The sequence below is a fragment of the Aquarana catesbeiana genome, linkage group LG01 (genome assembly GCF_042186555.1).
Source record: "Aquarana catesbeiana isolate 2022-GZ linkage group LG01, ASM4218655v1, whole genome shotgun sequence".
Taxonomy (NCBI): Eukaryota; Metazoa; Chordata; class Amphibia; order Anura; family Ranidae; genus Aquarana; species Aquarana catesbeiana.
The window spans coordinates 539,088,821-539,114,769 of NC_133324.1; the positions used below are offsets into that span (position 1 = coordinate 539,088,821).

Sequence of the window (25,949 nt, forward strand, 5' to 3'; positions counted from 1 at the left end):
TGCGCTACCATGTAAACGAAGGGCAATGAACGTTGAACTGCTGCAAGCACCGAATATAGGTCAAACTCGGCCCATACAGCAATAGAAATAAGGTATGTAAAAATTGGTGCTGTGCTGTTCTTTAACAAAAAAACTTATGCTGCTAGAGGTAGTAGTACAAAGGTAAATGAACACGTAAAATGATATAAAAAAAAACAGAAACAATATAAGAATAAGTACAATCAATATAGAGCACTTCTATACCCAATAGGTGCAGTGTGATATTCCACAATAATCGGTGGGAATAGCAAAGTGCAAAGTGCAAAGTGCAAGAAAATCATTCAATAAAGACTTAAGGCCAGATGTGATAAGTATCTTACTGGAAACACTAAAATCAATATACAGTCACTAAAAACCTTGATGGATAGTGCAAGTAGGCAAAAAACATTGTGCAAAAAACAGCAATTAATAAATTAAATGTGCAATCAATATGTGCAAAAATCGCAAATGCAGTGTATAATAAACATATAACCAAAATAAGTCCACTGTAGAACTTGGGAAAATTCAAACAAAGGCAAACATGCAAAATATATAATGGGACTGGGAATGTAGTCCAATGCGATCAAATCCTCTTAACCGGTTCAATACAGGGCATTTTCACCCCCTTCCTTCCCAGACCAATTTTTAGTTTTCAGCGCTGTCGCATTTTAAACGACAATTGCGCGGTCGTGCGACGTTGCACCCAAACAAAAATGACGTCCATTTTCCCCACAAATGGAGCTTTCTTTTGGTGGTATTTGATCACCTCTGCGGTTTTTATTTTTTGCGCTATAAACAAAAGAAGAGCGACAATTTTGAAAAAAAACACATTTTTTACTTTTTGCTATAATAAATATCCTAATTTTTTTTTAAAAAAAACAAATTTTTTCCTCAGTTTTGGCCGATACGTATTCTTCTACATATTTTTGGTAAAAAAAAAAAAAAAAAAAAAAATCGCAATAAGCGTATATTGATTGGTTTGCACAAAAGTTATATCGTCTGCAAAATACGGGATAGATTTATGGCATTTTTTAAAAAAAAATATTTATTTTTTTTACTAGTAATAGCGGCGATCGCGATTTTTTTTCGTGACTGCGACATTATGGCGGACACTTTCGACACATTTTTGGGACCATTCACATTTATACAGCGATCAATGCTATAAAATTGCATTGATTATATGTATAAATGTGACAGGCAGGGAAGGGGTTAACCACTAGGGGGAGACGAGGGGTTAAATGTTTCCTAGGGGAGTGATTATACCTGTAGGGGGCGGGGACATACAAGGGGAGGATACTATGACAGTCAGCGGTGATCGGCGTGTGGGGGAGTTACAAGCTTCCCCCCCGCGGCTTTCAGTGACATACAGCGGTGATCGGTGCCTGTAACTCCCCCACACGCGATCACCGCTGACTGTCACTGCATCCTCCTCCATGCCCACTCCGTTCCTCTGTCCCCCTCAGTACTGTTCCTCCGTTCCTCTGTCCCCCTCCGTTCCAATGTCCCCCTCTCCTTCTGTCCCCCTCCGTTCCGTTCCTCCGTTCTGCTGTGCCCCTCCGCTGTCCCCCTCCGTTGTGCTGTCCTCCTCCTCCTTCGTTTGTGAATAGACAGAGTCAGCTGACTCTGTCTATTCACATAACTGAAACATTGTAATCTCTTGTGATTACGAAGTGTCAGTTTATGAATGGAGAGGAGCCGCTGTCTTCTCTCCATTCATTCTCAGTGCAGCTGAGGCTGCAGAGAAAGGGACTGGGGAATCTCTATCCTCGGTCTCTTTCTCTGTCTCAAGGGGGAGATATCAGAGGTCTGTTAAGACCCCTGATATCTCACCAAAGCCCCCCAACAGGACTGATTAAAAAAAAAAAACATATTGCAAAAATGAATAAAAAAAATATTATTGTAAAAAATAAAAATTGTAAATAAAAAAAAAAAAAAAAAAAAACACACAGACACCGTTCACCCCCTCCCCCCACCCCCCCCCCCCCGAAAAAAAAGAAAGCATGGTTAAAAAAAAACAAAAAACTGTTACGTGACATTTAAAAAATAAAAAAAGTATCGGTAATCGGTATCGGCGAGTACTTGAAAAAAGTATCGGTACTTGTACTCGGTCCTGAAAAAAGTGGTATTGGGACAACCCTAGTTATATGTTTATTATACACTGCATTTGCGATTTTTGCACATATTGATTGCACGTTGCACATTTAATTTATTAATTGCTGTTTTTTGCACAATGTTTTTTGCCTACTTGCACGTTCCATTGAGGTTTTTAGTGATTGTATATTGATTTTAGTGTTTCCAGTAAGATACTTATCACATCTGGCCTGAAGTCTTTATTGAATGATTTTCTTGCACTTTGCTATTACCACCGATTATTGTGGAATATCACACTGCACCTATTGGGTATAGAAGTGCTCTATATTGATTGTACTTATTCTTATATTGTTTCTGTTTTTTTATATGTTTATATGATTTTACGTGTTCATTTACCTTTGTACTACTACCTCTAGCAGCATAAGTTTTTTGTTAAAGAACAGCGCAGCGCCAATTTTTACATCAGAAAGTGAATCTCGTTTTTTTCCAGATGGTGCTATTAAAGTAATACGGCTCTCACATGCAGATTACAAGGTTTCCTACACATACAAATACTTTGGGCAATGAGATGATTTTGGCAGGAGTAGATAAAATCATTTAATATCTCTAGATACTTACGCTCTGTATATTTTCCTATACTCTGTCTATATTTGCTCCCTTTTGATTCTGCACAGATTTCCCTAGGGCTGCCAATTATCCTTCTTTATTTGCCAGAAGGTTAAACCAGAAACACTGGATTCTTACCAACCTATAAGCATCACAGAAAATATATTAACAGCTTAGAATTCAGTTGGTAGGAAATGGACAGGCTCCTATCAATTTTAACCAGTAACCTGAAAGATATTTGGGTTTTTACACATCCAAGTTCTAGACACATCACTACAAACACTTCTATACTGTTTGTACATACCTACGACCAGCTTTTCCCTGGGCTTTTCTCTTAAACCAAGCCTCCAGCTCAGGACTTGTTAATTCAGTTGGTTTCAGATGATCTAGGGAGGTGAAATCTTTTCCTTGTTTCCACGTTTGATATCGATCAGGTTGAAGGAACTTCACAAACACATCCATAGAAATCTTGACCATGTCTTTCCGACATGTACACTAAGAGCAGAAATTTAAAAGAATATATGAGAGAGAGTAGATATACAAAATAATGAATTAATAAATAACTTGAATTAAGTGATAAAACAAATACTAAGTCATAAATAAAAGAAAAACAAATACAATTGCTCTACCTGGGTAGCCATTTTGCCATAGTCAATCCAGCGCAATGTGGCAAAATTTGTGGATTCTGCACAGTTGAATCCATGATTAAATCCAGCATGATATCCATATGGAAAAGTTATCATAAACTCGCCAGCTTCTTGTGTGATCTACTTACAAAAACATACACACACAAATAGTAAATAATCTGCAAAGAATAAGTCATCTGCAAAGACCAACACTTTTATAACAGAACTCACCCGGTCAAAAGGAATCCCATATTTCTTCAAAATGGAAGGGGAAATTAGAGTCATTTTGTGTCTCAGAAAAGCATCACACCCTTGAGAACTGCCAGGAAAAAAACCTGTGGATGGAAACACCTAGTAACTAAGAGAAACGTACAACAACTTAAGCAGGCAGGACAAAAAAAGTTTATAAGAAACATTTAAAGTGATTTCCGGGATACCACAAAAGTTCAATTATATAAAACACTGAACAGTTAATGCACTCACCGTTTAGGAGAAAAGTAAAGTAGAAAATGCATGATGACATCACTTTAATTTAAAAGATAACAGCTTCAGCGTTGACGTCACATCCTGTCCTCTCACTCTTCACTTTACAAACTACAATTCACTTGGCATGATGGGAACTGTAGTGTATGTGAGCAAGCCCAGACAGGGACAGTGTCAGTAGACATTCGCGGGGGTGCCTGGTGTCGGTCCTCCACACCGTAATGTGCAGGGGCACTGTGATATAAAGGGGACTGCACTGTAAAGGGGGCACTGCAATGATTATAGTGCCCCTTTACAGTGCAGTCCCCTTTATATTACAGTGTCCCGGTCCTATTGTGGCCTTACAATGCTAGTACTGTCTGTCCCCTATTGTGCCCACACTGTCCAATGACACTGACCTACTCTCTCTCTGATGGTGCAATACAGCGTGTCTCTTTTTCAGAGAGGGAGAGAGGTTCGCTCTCTCTGGTGGCGCGGGTACAGCGTGTCTCTTTTTCAGAGAGGGAGAGAGGTTCGCTCCCTCTGGTGGCGCGGGTACAGCGTGTCTCTTTTTCAGAGAGGGAGAGAGGTTCGCTCCCTCTGGTGGCGCGGGTACAGCGTGTCTCTTTTTCAGAGAGGGAGAGAGGTTCGCTCCCTCTGGTGGCGCGGGTACAGCGTGTCTCTTTTTCAGAGAGGGAGAGAGGTTCACGCCCTCTGGTGGCGCGGGTACAGCGTGGCGCCCTCTGGTGGCGCGGGTACAGCGTGGCGCCCTCTGGTGGCGCGGGTACAGCGTGGCGCCCTCTGGTGGCGCGGGTACAGCGTGGCGCCCTCTGGTGGCGCGGGTACAGCGTGGCGCCCTCTGGTGGCGCGGGTACAGCGTGGCGCCCTCTGGTGGCGCGGGTACAGCGTGGCGCCCTCTGGTGGCGAAGGTACAGCGTGGCTCTCTCTGGTGGCGAAGGTACAGCGTGGCTCTCTCTGGTGGCGAAGGTACAGCGTGGCTCTCTCTGGTGGCGAAGGTACAGCGTGGCTCTCTCTGGTGGCGAAGGTACAGCGTGGCTCTCTCTGGTGGCGAAGGTACAGCGTGGCTCTCTCTGGTGGCGAAGGTACAGCGTGGCTCTCTTTGGTGGCGCGGGTACAGCATGGCTCTCTTTGGTGGCGCGGGTACAGCATGGCTCTCTTTGGTGGCGCGGGTACAGCATGGCTCTCTTTGGTGGCGCGGGTACAGCATGGCTCTCTTTGGTGGCGCGGGTACAGCATGGCTCTCTTTGGTGGCGCGGGTACAGCATGGCTCTCTTTGGTGGCGCGGGTACAGCATGGCTCTCTTTGGTGGCGCGGGTACAGCATGGCTCTCTTTGGTGGCGCGGGTACAGCATGGCTCTCTTTGGTGGCGCGGGTACAGCATGGCTCTCTTTGGTGGCGCGGGTACAGCATGGCTCTCTCTGGTGGTGCTAGGGCCATTATTTCCGCCAGCACAGTCCTCTTTCCATGTCTCCTGTAGTAGCTGCTGTAGCACTCCCAGCTTGTTTCCGGGTTTTCTCTTTTCCCCCAAGCAGATGCAATGCTGGGGACTGTAGCCAGCTCCCTGCTGAGAACAATTGGGCAACTAATCTGCAGGACTACATTTCCCATGATCCCCCTTCTAGTTTCTTCTGATTGGCCCTCCGCTGTGGCCAATGGGGAGGGAAGAAGAACAGGCAGGAAGCGTTCTCTTCTCCCGTGCTGCCAATATGAGAAAGGGGAAGGGGTGGCGAGCGGAGGAAACATCCTGACAGTGGCCGGCAGCTCTCCCCCCCCTTGCCGCACTGTGCAGACGCCCATGGCCGGAGGAGCAGCCCGTAGGAGCGGAGAGCGGAACTGTCAGCGTTGCCTCTGAAGCTGAGCTGTGTGTGAGAGAGACACAGCTCAGCCCATGCAGCCGCTAGTTCTGCCGGAGAAGACACAGGCATAGCATTAGGCGAGCAGCGGCCTCTCCCTGTGTTAACCTTGTCCTTGTAACCTCGCCGCTTACCTCCCGCTGCTGGGCATGATCATCAACTTGCCACGGAGCAGGCGGCCCCGGCCCACCGGGCAAATGCCAGTCTGCCCTATGGCCAGTCCGGGCCTGTATGTGGGTGGGTACACTGAGCCTGAGTACTCACCCATAGCTCACTGACACAAAAGCAGGACTAGATAAATCAAACTTATTTTCGTTCTCTAGGTTTGCCAGTCTCACAGGCAGCTTTTTATTCACGTGTGTCCCATGACTTATTCTCCCCCAACCCACTGAAAAGGAGATTAACTCCAGGGAATGCCCGCTTACTTCACTCACACAGTGACAAACTGAGCTGGGGTTGACAAGTTCCCTCAAAGCATTTAACTCCATACATGTTACATGTGGGCAACCACACAGGCAGGCAGGGGGTACAGATCTCACAGGGGCCAGATAAAGAGATTTATGGTCTTTCTGTAAAAGCAGAGGAGAATGGGAAGGAGCTGAGTGGCTGTACAGACTTAAAGTGGAGTTCCACCCACTTTTACAACTCTTCAGCATCCCTCACTAAACTGTGCACTGTAAACGAATTGGATATTTTTATATTTTTCTCAGCACTTACTGTATATCTGCTTTATTCATTTTTCACTTCCTCCTCCCTGGCCGCGGCCCATCGCATCATTTCCTGTTTGCAATGCCTTCTGGGAAGGGGCGGCAACTTCCTCTGACACTGCCGTTGCTATGGAAACCTGACCTGAAACCTATTACACTGCTTGTGCTGCACTGAGCATGTGCGAGATCTGCAAGGATGAGATCCAGGAAGAAATACAGTCTGGCTTCAGATGCCCAGACTTAAGTTGGGCACGGCCTGCTGTAAGTTTATAAAATAACAAACTACTGCTATAAACTAACAAAACAGACCTTAGTTTACAGACTAACTTTACTAGAATACATTAAGCTTGTGTATTATAGGGATATTTTTATTTAAAAAGTATAATTTCGGCTGGAACACCACTTTAACCCCATATCTGCTGGGAGGGAGCTGACCCCGTGGCTAACATTTAACCCCTCAATTGCCAGGCAGTTAAGGTAATCAGTGGGTGCTTTAAGTAGTACAAGGTAAAGGTGTCTGGCAATTGAGGGGTTAACTGTTAGCCACAGGGTGAGCTCCCTCCCCAGCAGCTATGGGGTTAGGTCTGTATAGCTCCTCCCTGTGCTCCTCTGCTCTTACAGAAAGACCATACAATTCTTTATCTCTCCCCTGTGTGTCTTCTATGATTGGCACAGTTAATACCGATCACTGATGTCTGGGCTGTCACAGTGCAATCTTAATGTCTTTAGTGAGGTCTGTATCCCCTTCCTACCTGTGTGGTTGCACGGCATGTATGGATTTAAATGCTTTAAAGGAACTTGACAGCTCCAGCTTGGCTTGTAATAGGAGGAGGGTAACACTGCCTCTGTGGGAGGTTCAGACCAGGTGTCTCAGACTTGCTGGTCCACACACTGCAGCAAGCAGACCGGAGTAGCCACTGGTTTTGCACACAGGAAATCAACCCCATTATTTAACCAGTTACTGACCGGACCATAGCCGCATGACAGCTACAGCGTGGTCGGATAGCTCTGGGAGGGCGTCATATGACATCCTCCCAGAATCGCGCTCCCAGGAATGTCTGTGACCGTTGGGTAAGGGTAAAGGGCCAATGACAGCTTTGCTTTACCACATGTCCGGTTCAGCTCCTCCCCTCTTCTTGCACTGATCGGTACAGAGTGCAAGGAGAGGAAGGAGCGGGTGCAGCAGCGCTGTGGGCTGGATCTGAAGTTCCCACAGCACTGATCTGTGCCCATCCATGCCACATCAGTAATTTCTAACCACTTTCCAGAACCCTGTATATTGTGGGCTGCAAGATCTCTCTCTCTCTATAACATAATAGAGGAGAGTTCAGGGATTGCTGAAAAAAACACCCAACTGCTCTTAAATGTCTGCTTACCAGCTGCAGTGTACATGAAGCCTTAAGTTCCCAAAGAAGAGGAGAAATCGCTTGTACCAAACACAATCACCAAGATCTAAACAGCAGCGCAACTCCTGTTTTTTTTTTTTTCTTTTGTTTTATTTTTAACACTCCCCACTTGACCCAGTTTGTTTACAATTCTAAATGTGAGCAAACTGAACACCGGGAAGAAGTGCAAATGAGTGCATAGAGTGTTGAGATGTGCACACTACTGAGGAAACATGTGAGCAGGGACATAGACACATAATAAATTGATGTGTCCACCAGGGTGTGGGCACTACTAATTATTAATGTGCATACTGGGGACCAGTCAGCCTTGCAGTGCAAAAAGCTGGAAGGGCTAGGGTCAGAGGAGGGAGACATGTGGACATGACAAGCTTATACACTAAACTATAGTGATTAGGGGGAAGCAACTAATTGCTTAATTGACAACTAATCAATTATGAAAATAGTTGTCAACTATTTTCATAATCGATTAGCTGGTCAGCCGATTAGTGGGCCTGCATATAGAAATTATTTGTTTACATATCAGGAAACAGTGAAACCCACATACAGCTCGGTACTGTACACCATCCATACATGTCAGTAAGTGCCTGAGAACTTGTGAATGTGAGAGGAGCAATGCCTCATGGGACATGTAGTCCTGGGCTGGTAGTGAGTGGCTCTAAAGGCAGAAGTTTTTTTTACCTTGCTATAGGGGCACTCTATACTATACTTTGCAGATTGCTTTTGGGGCACTCTGAAGGCAGGAGGAGCCAGAAGCATCGGTGGGGGACCCCAGAAGAGGAGAATCAGGGCTGCTCTGTGCAAAACTATTACACACACACAGAGTAGGCAAGTATAACATGTTTGTTGTTTTAAAAAAAAAAAAAAAATCACTTTAAGGGCTCTGTGTAGGGAAGATCAGCATCCGAACCCAGAGAAGGTGGAGGCTGATAGACTGGAGGTAATAGAACACATTACAATTACATTTAAAGTAAACTTTTACCAGCATTGTTCATTATATTTTAAATGACATATCCATGAAAAAAAAAAAAAGAAAGTCTCAGCTTTTAGTACTACTTTAATATATTTACACAGCCCCCCTGCATAGTACACAGACCCCTGTATAACATAAACAGCCCCCTTTCATTATAAAGGCCCCCCCCCTGCACTCGCAGCGCTAGGACAGGGACAGCGCTGCGGGCATACTCTAGAGTTGAGAGAACTTCACACTGTCAGCCCCTTCTCCTACACCGCTCCTCCTGTGTCACTCACATACCTCCATTAGCGCCACTGAGCAGCTCTCTCACATGGACCCGGTCATGTGACTGCTCTCCTCTCCTTCATTGAGGGTCACGTGACCGCTCTCCTCCTCCAATCAAAATCTACACACGAGGAGGAGGCGGAGTGGGAGGAGGAGAGCAGCCACAGCGAGCAGATTCATAAGCTTCGATTACATTGGGTTACGTAGGGGGAGCGGTGTGCCACAGGGGGCTGGCACTGCAGTGGTATTTTGTTACCTTTACTGGCAGCGCTGTTCCATGGCCAGGAGAGGCCGGCCTGACACCCTCCCAATAGGTGGGACCGCCCAATCCCCGCCCCCTGTTGTAAAAATACAGATATCAGCTTATAACACATAGGCACGATTTACCCACTATTTTCAGGGTAAAAAGGTGCGTGTTATACGCCGATAAATATGGAAAATATATATATATAAAAAGTATTATTTATTATTGCTTTCACTGTTTCACAGTATAAATGAACCCCTTATAGTAACGATTGTCTGCTCTTTTTGGACTATAAAGGGCTATTTTTATTTTTTTTAAACCCATTATGGTCCATTATGGCCAAATTACTACGGCGACTGGTGTTGTGGAGAAACCCCTCTGTGTCCATGAATATAACCAAAATATGGGAGGGGTGGACCTCAATGACCAGTTGTTGGCACCATACCTAGTTGCCGTAAGGCCAGACGCTGGTATAAAAAAAGTGTCTGTATACTTATTTCAATTGGCTTTGCTGAACGCTCATGTGCTATACAGAGCTTCAGGACGGACTAGATCCTTCCTTAAATTCCAGCAAGAGATCGTCAGAGCCCTTCTGTTTCCAGACGGTGCTCCACCTCACCTTCCCAATCCAAATGCAGTAAGCCGGCTGCATGAGAGGCATTTTCCTTATGAGTACCCCTACCCAACGAGCCCCCCAAAGAAAATGTGTCTGTAGAAAGCGTGGATATAGATGTGACACCCGCTATTATTGTCCCTCCTGTCCTGACAATCCTGGTCTTTGCATTGGTGAATGTTTTGAGCGCTACAATACACTAGCTGAGTTTTAGAGTAGGGTACAACATTGCACAGACTAGGCACACTTTCACAGGGTCTCCCAAGATGCCATCGCATTTTGAGAGACCCGAACCTGGAACCGAATCATTACAGTTACAAATAAAAATGTTAAAAAAAAAAAAAAAAGTAAAAAATAAAAAAATACACAAAAAAAAACCCCCACAAAAATAGCTGTCGTTTTATTATTTTCTCTCTCTCTCTCTCGTTCTGCTCTTTTTTACTGTATTCTATTCTGCAATGTTTTGTTTTATTGTTATGTTTTATCATGTTTGCTTTTCAGGTATGTAATTTTTTTATACTTTACTGTTTACTGTGTTTTATGGTTAACCATTTTTTTGTTTTCAGGTACGCCGTTCAGCTGCAGTGCGGACTTATTTATCTTGACAGCAACAGCGTTTGCTCCCACGATACATAAAGCCGTGACTCCAGCGCTGTCTGAGGATTTCACCACCACAGTTAAAAAAAAAAGAGCATACATGCCGAAGCATAGGGGCAGCAGGGGCGGAGGAGCGATTTGCTCCTACCTTTTGCAGGTGGATGCCCCCATGCTTCGGCATATATATATATTTTAGGCACAGGTTGCGTTAAAAAATGTTTTATTTTTTACTTTGTTTTTTTTGTATTTGCTTTGCAGGTATGGTATTGTCTTACTGTTATACTGCAATTTTACTTTATTTTATTGTTTACCATCATTTGCTTAGCAGGTACGCCATTCAGTTGCAGCGCGGATTTATCTTGACAGCAACAGCGTTTGCTCCCACGATACATAAAGCCGTGACTCCAGCGCTGTAGGGGGTGATTTTACCGCCACAGTTTAAAAAAAAGAGCATATATGCCGAAGCATGGGGGCAGCAGGGGCGGAGGAGCGATTTGCTCCTAACTTTGGAGGGGAGGCCCCCATGCTTCGGCATATATAAATGGTGCATGTATGCCCATCATTAGAAGTGGGTGCATTAAGGGAGGTATTCTATTGGTGGGCATACCCACCAATCAATGTCTTTTTTCGTTCAGCCCACAGGCTGCATGAAAAAAAAAAAAAAAAAAAAGATTACAATATATGCCCAACAAGGACCAGCAACGTACTGGTATGTTGCTGGATTTTGAGTGGTTATACCAGAATGATGCCCGCAGGTTTAGGTATCATCTTGGTATCATTCTTTTCAGCCAGCGGTTGGCTTTCATGTAAAAGCAATCCTAGTGGCTAATTAGCCTCTAGACTGCTTTTGCAAACAGTGGGAGGGAATGTCGTCACCCCCCCCCCCCCCCCCCACCGTCTTCCATGTTTTTCTCTGGCTCTCCTGTCCCAACAGGGAACCCGAGAATGCAGCCGGTGATTCGACCAGCTGACCATAGAGCTGATCAGGGACCAGAATGGCTCCAATCATCTCTATGGCCTAAGAAACTGGAAGCTACGAGCATTTCATGACTTTGATTTCGCCGGATGTAAACAGCGCCATTGGGAAATTGGGAAAGCATTTTATCACACCGATCTTGGTGTGGTCAGATGCTTTGAGGGCAGAGGAGAGATCTGGGGTCTAATAGACCCCAATCTTTTCAAAAAAGAGTACCTGTCACTACCTATTGCTATCATAGGGGATATTTACATTCCCTGAGATATTAAAAATGACAAAAAAAAAAAAAAAAAAATGAAAAGAACAGTTTAAAAAAAGCGAGATAAAAATAAGATAAAAAAGCAAAAAAAAAAAAAAGCACCCCTGTCCCCCCCTACTCTCGCGCAAAGGCGAACGCAAGCGTCGGTCTGGCGTCAAATGTAAACAGCAATTGCACCATGCATGTGAGGTATCATCACGAAGGTCAGATCGAAGGCAGCAATTTTGGCAGTAGACCTCCTCTGTAAAGCTACAGTGGTAACCTGTAAAGGCTTTTAAAAATGTATGTAGTTTGTCGCTATATTAAAGCATGTAGTGTTTGGTATCCATGTACTCAGCCTAAGATCATCTTTTTTTTATTTCATCAAACATTTGGGCAATATAGTGTGTTTTAGTGCATTAAAATTTTTTAAAAAAGTGTGTTTTTTCCCAAAAAAATGTGTTTGAAAATTCGCTGTGTGAAAAAAAAAAATGAAACACCCACCATTTTAATCTGTAGGGCCTTTGCTTTAAAAAAATATATAATGTTTGGGGGTTCAAAGTAATTTTCTTGCAAAAAAAAATAATTTTTTCATGTAAACAAAAAGTATCAGGAAGGGCATTGTCTTCAAGTGGTTAGAAGAGTGGGTGATGTGTGACATAAGCTTCTAAATGTTGTGCATAAAATGCCAGGACAGTTCAAACCCCCCCCCCAAATGACCCCATTTTGGAAAGTAGAGAGGCATGTAGAGTCCATGGAATATTTTATATTGTGACACAAGTTGCGGGAAAAAGACAATTTTTTTTTTTTTTTTGCACAAAGTTGTCACTAAATGATATATTGCTGAAACATGCCATGGGCATATGTGAAATTACACCCCAAAATACATTTGGTTGTTTCTCCTGAGTACGGGGATACCACATGTGAGACTTTTTGGGAGCCTAGCCGCGTACAGGACCCGAAAGCCAAGCACCACCTTCATGGTTTCTAAGGGTGTAAATTTTTGATTTCATTCCTCACTGCCTATCACAGATCCGGAGGCCATGGAATGCCCAGATGGCACAACCCCCCCCCCCCCCAAATGACCCCATTTTGGAAAGTAGACACCCCAAGCTAAGCTATTTGCTGAGAGGTATGGTGAGTATTTAGCAGACCTCACTTTTTGAAAGTTTTGAAAATTGAAAAAAAAAAAATACATTTTTTTCTTTTCTTTCTTAATTTTCAAACACAAACGAGAGCTGCAAAATACTCACCGTTCCTCTCAGCAAATAGCTTGGGGTGTCTACTTTACAAAATGGGGTCATTGGGGGGGTTGTGCCATTTTGGCATTTTATGGCCTTTCGAAACTGATAGGTAGTGAGGAGTGAAATCAAAAATTTACGCCCTTAGAAACCCTAAAGGCGGTGGAGAAGGAGCAAAATGCATTTTGGGGTGCAATTCCACATATAACCATGGCATGTGTGAGCAATATATCATTTAGTGACAACTTTTTGTAAAATATTTTTTTTTTGTCATTATTCAATCACTTGGGACAAAAAAAATTAAATATTCAATGGGCTCAACATGCCTCTCAGCAATTTCCTTGGGGTGTCTACTTTCCAAAATAGGGTCATGGGGGGGGGTTGTACTGCCCTGCCATTTTAGTACCTCAAGAAATTAGATAGACAGTCATAAACTAAAAGCTGTGTAAATTCCAGAAAATGTACCCTAGTTTGTAGACGCTATAACTTTTGCGCAAACCAATAAATATACGCTTATTGACTTTTTTTTTACCAAAGACATGTGGCTGAATACATTTTGGCCTAAATGTATGACTAAAATTGAGTTTATTGGATTTTATTTATAACAAAAAGTAGAAAATATTTTTATCAAAATTTTCGGTCTTTTTCTGTTTATAGCGCAAAAAATAAAAACCGCAGAGGTGATCAAATACCTTCAAAAGAAAGCTCTATTTGTGGGAAAAAAAAGGATGTAAATTTCGTTTGGGTACAGCACTGCATGACCGTGCAATTAGCAGTTAAAGCAACGCAGTGCCAAATTGTAAAAAGTGCTCTGGTCAGGAAGGGGGTAAAACCTTCCGGGGCTGAAGTGGTTAACCACTTCAATACAGGGCACTCCCCCCCCCCCCTCCTGCCCAGGCCAATTTTAAGTTTTCATCGCTGCCGCATTTTGAATGACAATTGCGCGGCCATGTGACACGGTACCCAAACAAAATTTTTATAATTTTTTTTCCCACAAATAGAGCTCTCTTTTGGTGGCATTTGGTCATTACTGGGGTTTTTATTTTTTGCGTTACAAATAAAAAGACCGAAAATTTTGAATAAAAATACATTTTTCTTAATTTCTGTTACAAAACTTTGTAAATAAGTAAGCTTTCTCCTTCACTGATGAGCACTGATAAGGCTGCACTGACAGGCACTGGTGAGACACTTATACGCAGCACTGATGGGCTCCGATAGGCAGCACTGGCAGGTAGCATTGATGAGCACAAAGTGCCATCTTAATGGGCATTGATTGGCACCTCCTGGTGGGCTCCCCTGGTGGTCTGAAGTGGGCATCCTCGATGGGTCTGCACTGATAATCAATGCGCTGATTATCACCGCAGACCCCCCGTCAGGAGAGCAGCGGATCGGCTCTCCTCTACTTGCGCCTGTCAGTGCAAGTGGAGGAAAAGTCAATAAACGGCTCTGTTTCCACTGTGATCAGCTGTGATTGGACACAGCTGATCACATGGTAAAGAGCCTACGTCATAGGCTCTTTACCTAGATCGGAGATGCGGTGCGTCAGACTGACACACCACCGATCGCCGCGTGCGCTAGCAGCTTATCCTGATGGACATTGTATGACGCCCAGTCAGGATAATGAAACCACTTTACAGCCGTCATTTTGCTATATGGCGAGCGACAAGTGGTTAAAAATAAAACCAAATTTCATAAACAAAAATCTTGTTTTTTGACAAATATTAGTACAGCTTTAAAATACAAAAACCTGTAAACTCTATTGGCTGTAATGCCATTGCACATATTATCTGAATATATTACCAACATTGAATATTAAGAAAAAATAAAGAAAAGCCTTTTTCTTAATTTTTTCCTCTTTCAGCAGCTTAGTAGATGCCCCTTACGTATCCTGATGGGGTAGTGCAATACATATTTAACCACTTGCCGACCAGCCGCTGTACTTCTACTGCAGCAGGTCGGCTCTCCTGCGTGAACAGACTTACCTTTACGTCAGTCCGTGTATGTGAGATTGCGGGAGTGCACCCGTGGGTCCGGCAGACTCGTCTGCCGGCCACCCGCGATCGCTGTACACAGAGGCAGAACGGAGATCTGCCATTGTAAACCAGGCGGATACCCGTTCTGACAGGGGACATCTCAGAGATCTGCTGTTCCCAGTGATCCCCGTTTGGGGACAGATTTGTGTAATTTGGGATCAGATTTGTCCGCCGCAATGTCGCAGTCGAGAAAAAAAAAAAAAAAAAATGCAGATCGCCATTACCAGTAAAAACATTAAAAAAAAAAAAAAAAAATATCCCTAAATCAATCCCATAGTTTGTAGACGCGATAACTTTTGCGCAAACCAATCAATATACACCTATTGAGATTTTTTTTACCAAAAATATGTAGAAGAAGACATATTGGCCTAAATGAATAAATTCGTTTTTTTATTTTTTTTTGGATATGTATTATAGCAGAAGTAAAAAAAATATTTTTTCATCAAAATTGTCATTTTGTTCATCGCACAAAAATAAAACAACACAGAGGTGATCAAATACCACCAAAAGAAAGCTCTAGTTGTGGGAAAAAAAAAGGACATAAATTTTGTTTGGATATAGCACTGCACGACCACGCAATTGTCAGTTAAAGCGAAGCAGTGCCGTATCGCAAAAAATGGCCTGATCATTAAGGGGGTAAATCCCTCCGGTCCTTAAGTAGTTAAACGTGAATGTGCTATTACAGGCTCTGGATGGAATTATGTTGCCGATTTTGAAATGGCCAGCAGAGTAGTGTTAATTTTTATGTCAATTTTCAATTTAGTTTTAGTCAGTCTTTTGACTAAAATGCTGTTTTAGTTGTATTTTAGTCATCTGGATTGTTTTAGTCGTATTTTAGTCGGCGAAATTAACACTGGTTCACTCCTATGCATTTTTTGGTGCTTTTTGCAGAAAACGCAATACAGTTCATTTAACATGGTTTCCTATGGGACAAGTTCACATCTATGCTTTTTTCAGCTGCTGCATATTTGGAAAGGGTCAAGGACTTTTTTCAAATGCAAAACGTTTTTTTTGTTCAATAGACTTTAATGGAGAAGCTGCAAAAATGCATGTAGTGCTTTTTGCTGTGATTGGCGTTTTTTAATTTGCCCAACAAATTGGCCAAAACAAAGGCATAACAAAATGCAAATCGCAGAAAATAAAAAAAAAAAATAATAAAAAAAAAATGATCGCAAAAAGCACTGCAGAAATGGATCAAAAGCAAATTGCATAGGTGTGAACCAAGCCTTATGCTGGCCATACACGTATCGATTTTCAGACGAGAATATTCATATGAAAAATCTTTGTACATTCACTGAATGAAAGCATCTCGTTTGAAAATTTCACTTGCTTTTAACATTCCGTTTTAAAATGAATGTAATTTCTGAACGAAAACAACAAACGGTCTGAAAATTCCTTTTTTGTACAAGAAGTTTTCTGTTCTGCTCCTTCAAATTTTCCCTTCACTGTGGTTGAAAACGAACGTCAATTTGACCCCACTAACTATTGGAAAATCGAACGAAGGTTCTTAAAATGGAAATATTTTTAAAGGAAGACATTGTTTTTGTAAGGCCAGCATTAGTGACAGCAGGCGCAGGTAGCTTTTATCAAGCCACCTGCCTATGACAAGGGAGTCTGTCGTACATAATATATTACAGTTCTGTCTGAAAATCAGGAAACAGTCTATTTTTATTTCTTTTGCTTTAACCACTTCCCGCCCAGCCTATAGCAAAATGACGGCCGGGAAGTGGTTCAGTTATCCTGACTGAAGTAGAGGAGAGCCCATTGGCTGCTCTCCTGACAGGGGGGGGCAGGGTATCTGTGCTGATTGTTTATCAGCGCAGCCAACCCCCCCCCGCAGATGCCCGCTCAGGACCACCCGGGATGCCCACAAAAGGAACCCCAACAGGTATGCCACCCTAGACCACCAGTGATATGCCAATCAGTGCCCAGGCAGATGCCAATCAGTGCCCATTAATAATGCCTGCCAGTGCCATCAGTGCAATCAGTACCAGCCATCAGTGCCCATTGGTGCCGCCTATCACTGCCCAGCAGTGCTGCCTATCAGTGCCACACATAAGTACCCATCAGTGCAGCCTTTCAGTGCCCAGTGCCGCCTATCAGTGCCCACCAGTGCCACCTATGAGTACCCAGTGCTGCATATCAGTGCCACCTTATCAGTGCCCATCATTGAAGGAGAAAACTTACTTTTTTACAAATTTTATAACAGAAACAAAAGAAAAACTATTTTTATTTGGTCTTTTATTTGTTTAGCAAAAAATAAAAACCGCAGAGGTGATCAAATACCACCAAAAGAAAGCTCTATTTGTGGGAACAAAATACTACAAGATCTGTTAGGGTACAGTGTAGCATGACCGCGCAATTGTCATTTAAAAAGTGACAGCGCTGAAAGCTGAAAATTTACTTGGGCAGGAAGGGGGGTAAGTACCTGGTATTGAAGTGGTTAAATAAAAATTTGATCTGAGTCTGATATTTACCAGATTCAACCTCTAATAGTATATACAGTATATCTCTTCTGTCATTCTCTGAGTAGATTTGAGATTTTGCTCCCTAACCATATAGTTGATTATTTACATTTACCACTGCATATAGATATTTAAGAATAATATTTAAGAAGAGGAGGAGCTGCTTGATCCCCTGCAGAGACCCGGGAGGGCAAAAGCCATAAGCTTTTGGAGACCTTGTAGCTGAAAGGCACAAAGTCAAAGTTCTGATGAGTGTTATCACATACAGAGTGGTGGAGGAAGCACGATAAGATCACAGATTGCACAGAAGCACTTTGTTGCATAGAAGTTTTTTGCACTGGAGAACTTTTGAATAAAGAATGCCATAAGAAGAATGTTCACTGCAGCACTTTAATGGAACTTGATGAAACTGATTACATGTGGATTGCTTTCTATAGATTTGGACATGGCAGGCTTATAGACTGAACTGTAGTAATTGATTTGCACTGGAGCACTTTAATGCTTTTTTTTTTTTTTAAGCACTGTAGCATGATGTGTTGAACTTTCCGAATATACTTGGATCACTTCATGTATATGGGTACATGTAATTAGACTAGCAAAGTTTTTCACTATTGCATTTAAGCATTTTCTGGCACAACAAAAGTAAAGGTTGGGACAGCGCTGTGATTAGAGCTATATTCATACGAATATAATCATCTGCAAGACCTGAAGATGATCTTTTCTTAGGGCCCTTTCACACTGGGGCGGTTTGCAGGCGCTATTGCGCTAATAATAGCGCCTGCAAACCGACCCGAAAGTGCCGCTGCTTTCATTCCAGTGTGAAAGCCCCGAGGGCTTTCACACTGGAGCTATGCGCTGGCAGGACGGTAAAAAAAGTCCTGCTAGCAGCATCTTCGGAGCAGTGAAGGAGCGGAGTGTATACCGCTCCTTTACCGCTCCTGCCCATTGAAATCAATGGGACGGCGTGGCTATACCGCCGGCAAAGCGCCTCTGAAGAGGTGCTTTGCGGTGGTTTTAACCCTTTCTCGGCCGCTAGCGGGGGGGTAAAACCCCCCCGCTAGCGGCCGCATACCGACGGTAAAGCGTCGCTTACAATAGCGGCGCTTTACCGCTGACCACGCCCCCGCCCCAGTGCGAAAGGACCCTTAGAGAAAAACAACCTTACGCCAGATCATGCAATACACATCTGCTACTCCTCTTGAGCCTCTGTTAATTGGATAACCTGATCCACAACGCAGGGTATTTCCACTCTAAATTTTCCATTGCAAATAATCCTACTTGATATCCTCCTAACTAGACCTTTAAAGTGAATGTAAACCCAATGTCATCCTTTCTAAACTACTGCCATAGATCAAGAATCGATTTCATTATACCATATATACTCGAGTATAGGTCGACCCGAATATAAGCCGAGGCACCTAATTTTACCACAAAAAACTGGGAAAACGTATTGACTCGAATATAAGCCTAGGATGGGAAATGCAGCAGCTACCGGTAAATTTCAAAAATAAAAATAGATACAAATAATGTTTTTGAATATTTATTTCAAAGAAAAACAGTAAACTTGCTCTGTAAGTGGAAAAGAGGGTCCATAAAAACTATATGGTATCAACAATAACTTTAAAAGTACAAAAACCTTAGCTCAATCAGCAACCAAGCTAAAACACAAGAGTTAAAATCCTTCAAAACTGGATTCCTCCTCATCATCTGCATGTCCAAACAGAGCTTCAGCATTAGCTGGTGTGAGGTTTCAGCATAGACATCACTGAGTTCGCAGTCATCACCGTCACTGCTGTCGTTCTCTAACAAAGTGCTGTCTTCACTGCCATCCATAGCATTACTAATGCCACATTTCTTGAAGGCGCGTTGCACCATGTCCTCCGGAATCTCTTCCCATGCATCCCGAACCCACGTTGCTATCAATTCTATGTCGGGCTTCATCAGATTTCCACCTTTTGTCAGTCGGGCTTGACCAGTTGACATCCATTCATGCCACATCTTTTGCACACAGTCTTTGAAAGGTTTATTTAAACACACATCTAGGGGGTGCAATACAGATGTAAGCCCACCTGGAATAACGGCCAAAGTAACTTGAGAAGATTTTGCCAATTTTTTTATGTCATCAGATGTGTGGGCTCTGAACATATCCCAAACTAGCAATGATGTTTTTTTTCTTTAACCTCCCTGGCGGTATGATTATTTCAGATTTTAGGTGCTGAAAGCGGTACAATTATTTTGCACAGAAATATGGCGTTTCATATTGTAGGCCTGTAATTCTTAGGAATAGTTCACTTAAATCTGTCCAAACAAGAGTCTAGTAGACATTCCGGGTATGATAAAGTTTGAAAAACAAAATAAAAAATTATAATACAATAAATAACTATAAATAATTAAAACACATAATAATATAATAATAATAAAAATTATATAATAATGTAATCAAATCAAAAACACTGAAATTTGCACAGTTGCAGAATTTTAGCTTTTATTACTTTTAGTGTTTGATGACGGATCTCCCCACAAATCGCTATCGCTCAATTCTGCAAGTGATTATAATTTATTATCGCTTTTTTCTAGCTGGTCTAAAACCACTTTTGATGTAAAGAGACAGTTTTGGTTGCTATGGACAATCTCCAGTTTCCTGGCAGAAAGAACAGTTTTATATATATAAAACTGCATGCAGGACACTGGGCAGACCACTAGGGACAAAGGGGATGTGTCATTATTTGATACAGTACTGTAATCTGTAAGATTACAGTATGCTGTATCTATACTATGTGTTTCACTTTTGAATTTACCGCCGAACTCCGTCCCCGTGCGTCGCAACGCTCGCAGGGAACGGAGCTCGGCACTGTGAATCGAGCGAGACACAGCGGCTCGCCGATCACAGCGGGGAGACATCGCAGGAACCAGGGGACAAGGTAAGTAAACTCTTCCTGGATCCTGCGATGCAAGCCCGAGTCTGGCTCGGGGATACCGCTTTTGGTATGTAAAATCCACCCCGAGCCAGACTCGGGAATACCGCCAGGGGGGTTAAGGCTGCTCCTGGTCGTCCGTTCCAAATTTCTTCCAGCCATCTTTTTGATCCGTCTTCATCATCCATCCTTTAATATGGATATGGATATGAATATTTCATTCATTCATTTGTGTGCGCACTGTAATTCATGGTAGGAATTTGACCTTTTTAGGCAAGGTCTTTCTTTTAAAAATAATGTCAGGCAGTAGCTTAGTTCCATTAGCCAAACATGACAGAACAACTGTGAAATGTTTTTTTTTTTCATTTCCTGTGGTTCTGAGAAAAATAGTTTTGGGTCTCAAACTTGCCACAGTTCTGTTGTTTGGAAGATCAAAGGTCATAGGCGTTTCATCCATATTTCCAATATCTCCCAGGTCATAGTTATGGATCCTTCTTTGTTTTATGATGAATGGAATGACGTCACTTTTTCATCAAGGTCTTTTGGCAAATTCTGTGAAATCTTTGTTCTTTGCCGCAAACATAGGCCAAACCTATTCACGAAGCGGGTACACCATCCTGCTGACGCAACAAAATTTTCAATGCCTGGTGCTTTTAATTTGTCATCTTTAGCCATTTGAAGGGCACGTAAGCAAATTCCCATGCGTGTTACGCAGTAACCATTTTGACGACACTCCATAACCCATTTATGCAATTCAGTCTCCAGAGCCCCATATGAAGTTGTTAAACCACGTCGAGCTTTTTTTTCCTTTGGAATCTTTTCCAAGTCGGCTTTCATTTTCTGCCAGTCCCTCACTTGTTTTTCATAGACACAAAAGTCCCTACTTGCAATACTGTTATTGCTTTCTTCTGCTCTTGACACAACCTTAAGTTTGAAACCAGCTTCGTATGACCTGCGTTTTTCTTTTGGTCCAGGATTACCGGTAGAAGTATTGGGATCCATTTCTAACAGGATAAAAAAGACTTGTATAGTTTGAGGCCTAATGCAGGTTGATGATATTACAGAATGTGATGACATGACTGTTTGCATAGAGCAGCCTGTGTTAGGGCTCATTATATACAGCCTGCCAGTGTCCATTATATACAGCCTGCCAGTGTCCATTATATACAGCCTGCCAGTGTCCAGGAACCTGTACAACCATAGCTCTGGTCCCAATACACACATTATCTGGTAAAACATACTCAATATTTTGTTTCTATAAATGTCATACATATATGTGGAGTGGAGCAGAACGGTACCAGTTCACTCACTGCATGTGAGATCGATGTCCCGCTGTGTCAGATCACCGTGCAGCCGCGGTAGCAATGTCCCGCCTCCTATGACACACGGCACAGTGATTCCTAGCATTGGATCACTGTGCCGTCTGTCATAAGAGGAGGCGGGACATCGCTATGTGGATGGCGATCTGATACAGCATGGGAGGGAGGGAAAACATATGGTAACACAGAAGAGGAGGTGGGACATAGTTATGATGACACACACATTTGCACAGCGATCTGACAGCATCAGAGGGAGGGGAAACTCACAGGGGCGCCGGGCCATTCACAAGCGTCACCCAGAGGCACGGTCCCGCCCCTTTTTCTCCTCATTTCGGGCATTTTTGTAAACTGAATCGAGTATAAGTCGAGGCGGCTTTTTTCAGCCAAAAAAATGGGCTGAAAAACTCGACTTATACTCGAGCATATACGGTAATTTCAAAGACCCTGACACCTAAACTGGGAGTTGCGGGCTTTGCTCCGAGAATACTCTCGGATCACCCCCTTACTGGATTACGATTCAGCTCCTGAAGGCCTCCCCCGTTCCTCCTTGGCGGTTAAAATTGTTTTGGCTGACTGCTCTGCAGGACCAGGATGACATCCCCACGGAATTGCAATACTATTTTACAGCCAACAGGGAGTCAGCCATGTACGACATACTGTGGGAGACGTTTAACCACTTGCCGACCGCCGCACGACTATATACGTCGACAGAGCGGCACGGGCAGGCAAAAGGACGTGTATGTACGTCCTTGCCTGCCCGCGGGTGGGGGGTCCGATCGGACCCCCCCCCCCGGTGCCTGCGGCGGTCGGCAAATCTCCCCCGGCGATCGGAGGTGAGGGGGAGGCCATCCATTCGTGGCCCCCCCCTCGCGATCGCTCTCAGCCAATGGGATCATTTCCCTGCCTCTGTATTGTACACAGAGGCAGAGGAAATGATGTCATCTCTCCTCGGCTCGGTATTTTCCGTTCCGGGCCGAGGAGAGAAGACTGCAATGTAAGTGCACCAACACACACACACAGTAGAACATGCCAGGCACACTAAACACCCCGATCCCCCCCCCGATCGCCCCCCGATCCCCCCCAATCACCCCCCCCCCTGTCACAAACTGACACCAAGCAGGTTTTTTTTTTTTTTTTTTTTTTTTTCTGATTACTGTATTGGTGTCAGTTTGTGACAGTTACAGTGTTAGGGCAGTGAGTGTTAGGCCCCCTGTAGGTCTAGGGTACCCCCCCTAATAAAGTTTTAACCCCTTGATCACCCCCTGTCACCAGTGTCGCTAAGCGATCATTTTTCTGATCGCTGTATTAGTGTCGCTGGTGACGCTAGTTAGGGACGTAAATATTTAGGTTCGCCGTCAGAGTTTTATAGCGACAGGGACCCCCATATACTATCTAATAAATGTTTTAACCCCTTGATTACCCCCTAGTTAACCCTTTCACCACTGATCACTGTATAACCGTTACGGGTGACGCTGGTTAGTTTGTTTATTTTTTATAGTGTCAGGGCACCCGCCGTTTATTACCTAATAAAGATTTAGCCCCCTGATCGCCCGGCGGTGATATGCGTCGCCCCAGGCAGCGTCAGATAAGCGCCAGTACCGCTAACACCCACGCACGCAGCATACGCCTCCCTTAGTGGTATAGTATCTGTACAGATCAATATCTGATCCGATCAGATCTATACTAGCGTCCCCAAGCAGTTTAGGGTTCCCAAAAACACAGTGTTAGCGGGATCAGCCCAGATACCTGCTAGCACCTGCGTTTTGCCCCTCCGCCCAGCTCGGCCCAGCCCACCCAAGTGCAGTATCGATCGATCACTGTCACTTACAAAACACTAAACGCATAACTGCAGCGTTCGCAGAGTCAGGCCTGATCCCTGCGATCGCTAACAGTTTTTTTGGTAGCATTTTGGTGAAATGGCAAGCACCAGCCCCAGGCAGCGTCAGGTTAGTGCCAGTACCGCTAACACCCACGCACGCACCGTACACCTCCCTTAGTGGTATAGTATCTGAACGCATCAATATCTGATCTGATCAGATCTATACTAGCGTCCCCAGCAGTTTAGGGTTCCCAAAAACGCAGTGTTAGCGGGATCAACCCAGATACCTGCTAGCAACTGCGTTTTACCCCTCCGCCCGGCCCAGCCCACCCAAGTGCAGTATCGATCGATCACTGTCACTTACAAAACACTAAACGCATAACTGCAGCGTTCGCAGAGTCAGGCCTGATCCCTGCGATCGTTAACAGTTTTTTTGGTAGCGTTTTGGTGAACTGGCAAGCACCAGCCCCAGGCAGCGTCAGGTTAGTGCCAGTAGCGCTAACACCCACGCACGCACTGTACACCTCCCTTAGTGGTATAGTATCTGAACGGATCAATATCTGATCCGATCAGATCTATACTGGCGTCCCCAGCAGTTTAGGGTTCCCAAAAACGCAGTGTTAGCGGGATCAGCCCAGATACCTGCTAGCACCTGCGTTTTGCCCCTCCGCCCGGCCCAGCCCAGCCCACCCAAGTGCAGTATCGATCGATCACTGTCACTTACAAAACACTAAATGCATAACTGCAGCGTTCGCAGAGTCAGGCCTGATCCCTGCGATCGTTAACAGTTTTTTTGGTAGCGTTTTGGTGAACTGGCAAGCGCCAGCGGCCTAGTACACCCCGGTCGTAGTCAAACCAGCACTGCAGTAACACTTGGTGACGTGGCGAGTCCCATAAGTGCAGTTCAAGCTGGTGAGGTGGCAAGCGCAAGTAGTGTCTCGCTGCCACCAAGAAGACAAACACAGGCCCGTCATGACCATAGTGCGCTTCCTGCTGCATTCGCCAATCCTAATTGGGAACCCACCACTTCTGCAGCGCCCGTACTTCCCCCATTCACATCCCCAACCAAATGCAGTCGGCTGCATGAGAGGCATTTTTATGTCCTCCCGAGTACGCCTACCCAACGAACCCCCCCAAAAAAGATGTCGTGTCTGCAGCAAGCGCGGATATAGGCGTGACACCCACTATTATTGTCCCTCCTGTCCTGACAATCCTGGTCTTTGCATTGGTGAATGTTTTGAACGCTACCATTCACTAGCTGAGTATTAGCGTAGGGTACAGCATTCCACAGACTAGGCGCACTTTCACAGGGTCTCCCAAGATGCCATCGCATTTTGAGAGACCCGAACCTGGAACCGGTTACAGTTATAAAAGTTACAGTTACAAAAAAAGTGTAAAAAAAAAAACACAAACAAAAATATAAAATAAAAAATAATAGTTGTTGTTTTATTGTTCTCTCTCTATTCTCTCTTTCTCTATTCTCTCTATTGTTCTGCTCTTTTTTACTGTATTCTATTCTGCAATGTTTTATTGTTATTATGTTTTATCATGTTTGCTTTTCAGGTCTGCAATTTTTTATACTTTACCGTTTACTGTGCTTTATTGTTAACCATATTTTTGTCTTCAGGTACAGCATTCACGACTTTGAGTGGTTATACCAGAATGATGCTTGCAGGTTTAGGTATCATCTTGGTATCATTCTTTTCAGCCAGCGGTCGGCTTTCATGTAGAAGCAATCCTAGCGGCTAATTAGCCTCTAGACTGCTTTTACAAGCAGTGGGAGAGAATGCCCCCCCCCCCCCACCGTCTTCCGTGTTTTTCTCTGGCTCTCCTGTCTCAACAGGGAACCTGAGAATGCAGCCGGTGATTCAGCCAGCTGACCATAGAGCTGATCAGAGACCAGAGTGGCTCCAAACATCTCTATGGCCTAAGAAACCGGAAGCTACGAGCATTTTATGACTTAGATTTCGCCGGATGTAAATAGCGCCATTGGGAAATTGGGAAAGCATTTTATCATACCTATCTTGGTGTGGTCAGATGCTTTGAGGGCAGAGGAGAAATCTAGGGTCTAATAGACCCCAATTTTTTCAAAAAAGAGTACCTGTCACTACCTATTGCTATCATAGGGGATATTTACATTCCCTGAGATAACAATAAAAATGATTAAAAAAAAAAAAAAAAATGAAAGGAACAGTTTTAAAATAAGATAAAAAAGCAAAAAAATAATAAAGAAAAAAAAAAAAAAAAAAAAAAAAAAAAAAAAGCACCCCTGTCCCCCCTGCTCTCGCGCTAAGGCGAACGCAAGCGTCGGTCTGGCGTCAAATGTAAACAGCAATTGCACCATGCATGTGAGGTATCACCGCGACGGTCAGATCGAGGGCAGTAATTTTAGCAGTAGACCTCCTCTGTAAATCTAAAGTGGTAACCTGTAAAGGCTTTTAAAGGCTTTTAAAAATGTATTT

General features: G+C 43.8%; 1 protein-coding gene across 3 annotated transcripts in view; it reads right to left on the bottom strand.

Annotated features, from left to right (window-relative positions):
* Positions 1-25,949, bottom strand: part of KDM4B (lysine demethylase 4B) — a 566,075-nt gene that overhangs the window by 345,939 nt on the left and 194,187 nt on the right. For all 3 annotated transcript variants that reach the window (XR_012235533.1, XM_073594890.1, XM_073594882.1), the window contains exons 8-10: positions 3,573-3,676; positions 3,345-3,482; positions 3,020-3,210 (exon numbers count right to left, since the gene is read on the bottom strand). Coding sequence is in view for 2 of the 3 variants with exons in the window: in XM_073594890.1 (XP_073450991.1) it covers positions 3,020-3,210; positions 3,345-3,482; positions 3,573-3,676 (433 nt within the window). In the remaining variant the exon portion in view is untranslated. The remainder of the gene's footprint in view (positions 1-3,019; positions 3,211-3,344; positions 3,483-3,572; positions 3,677-25,949) is intronic.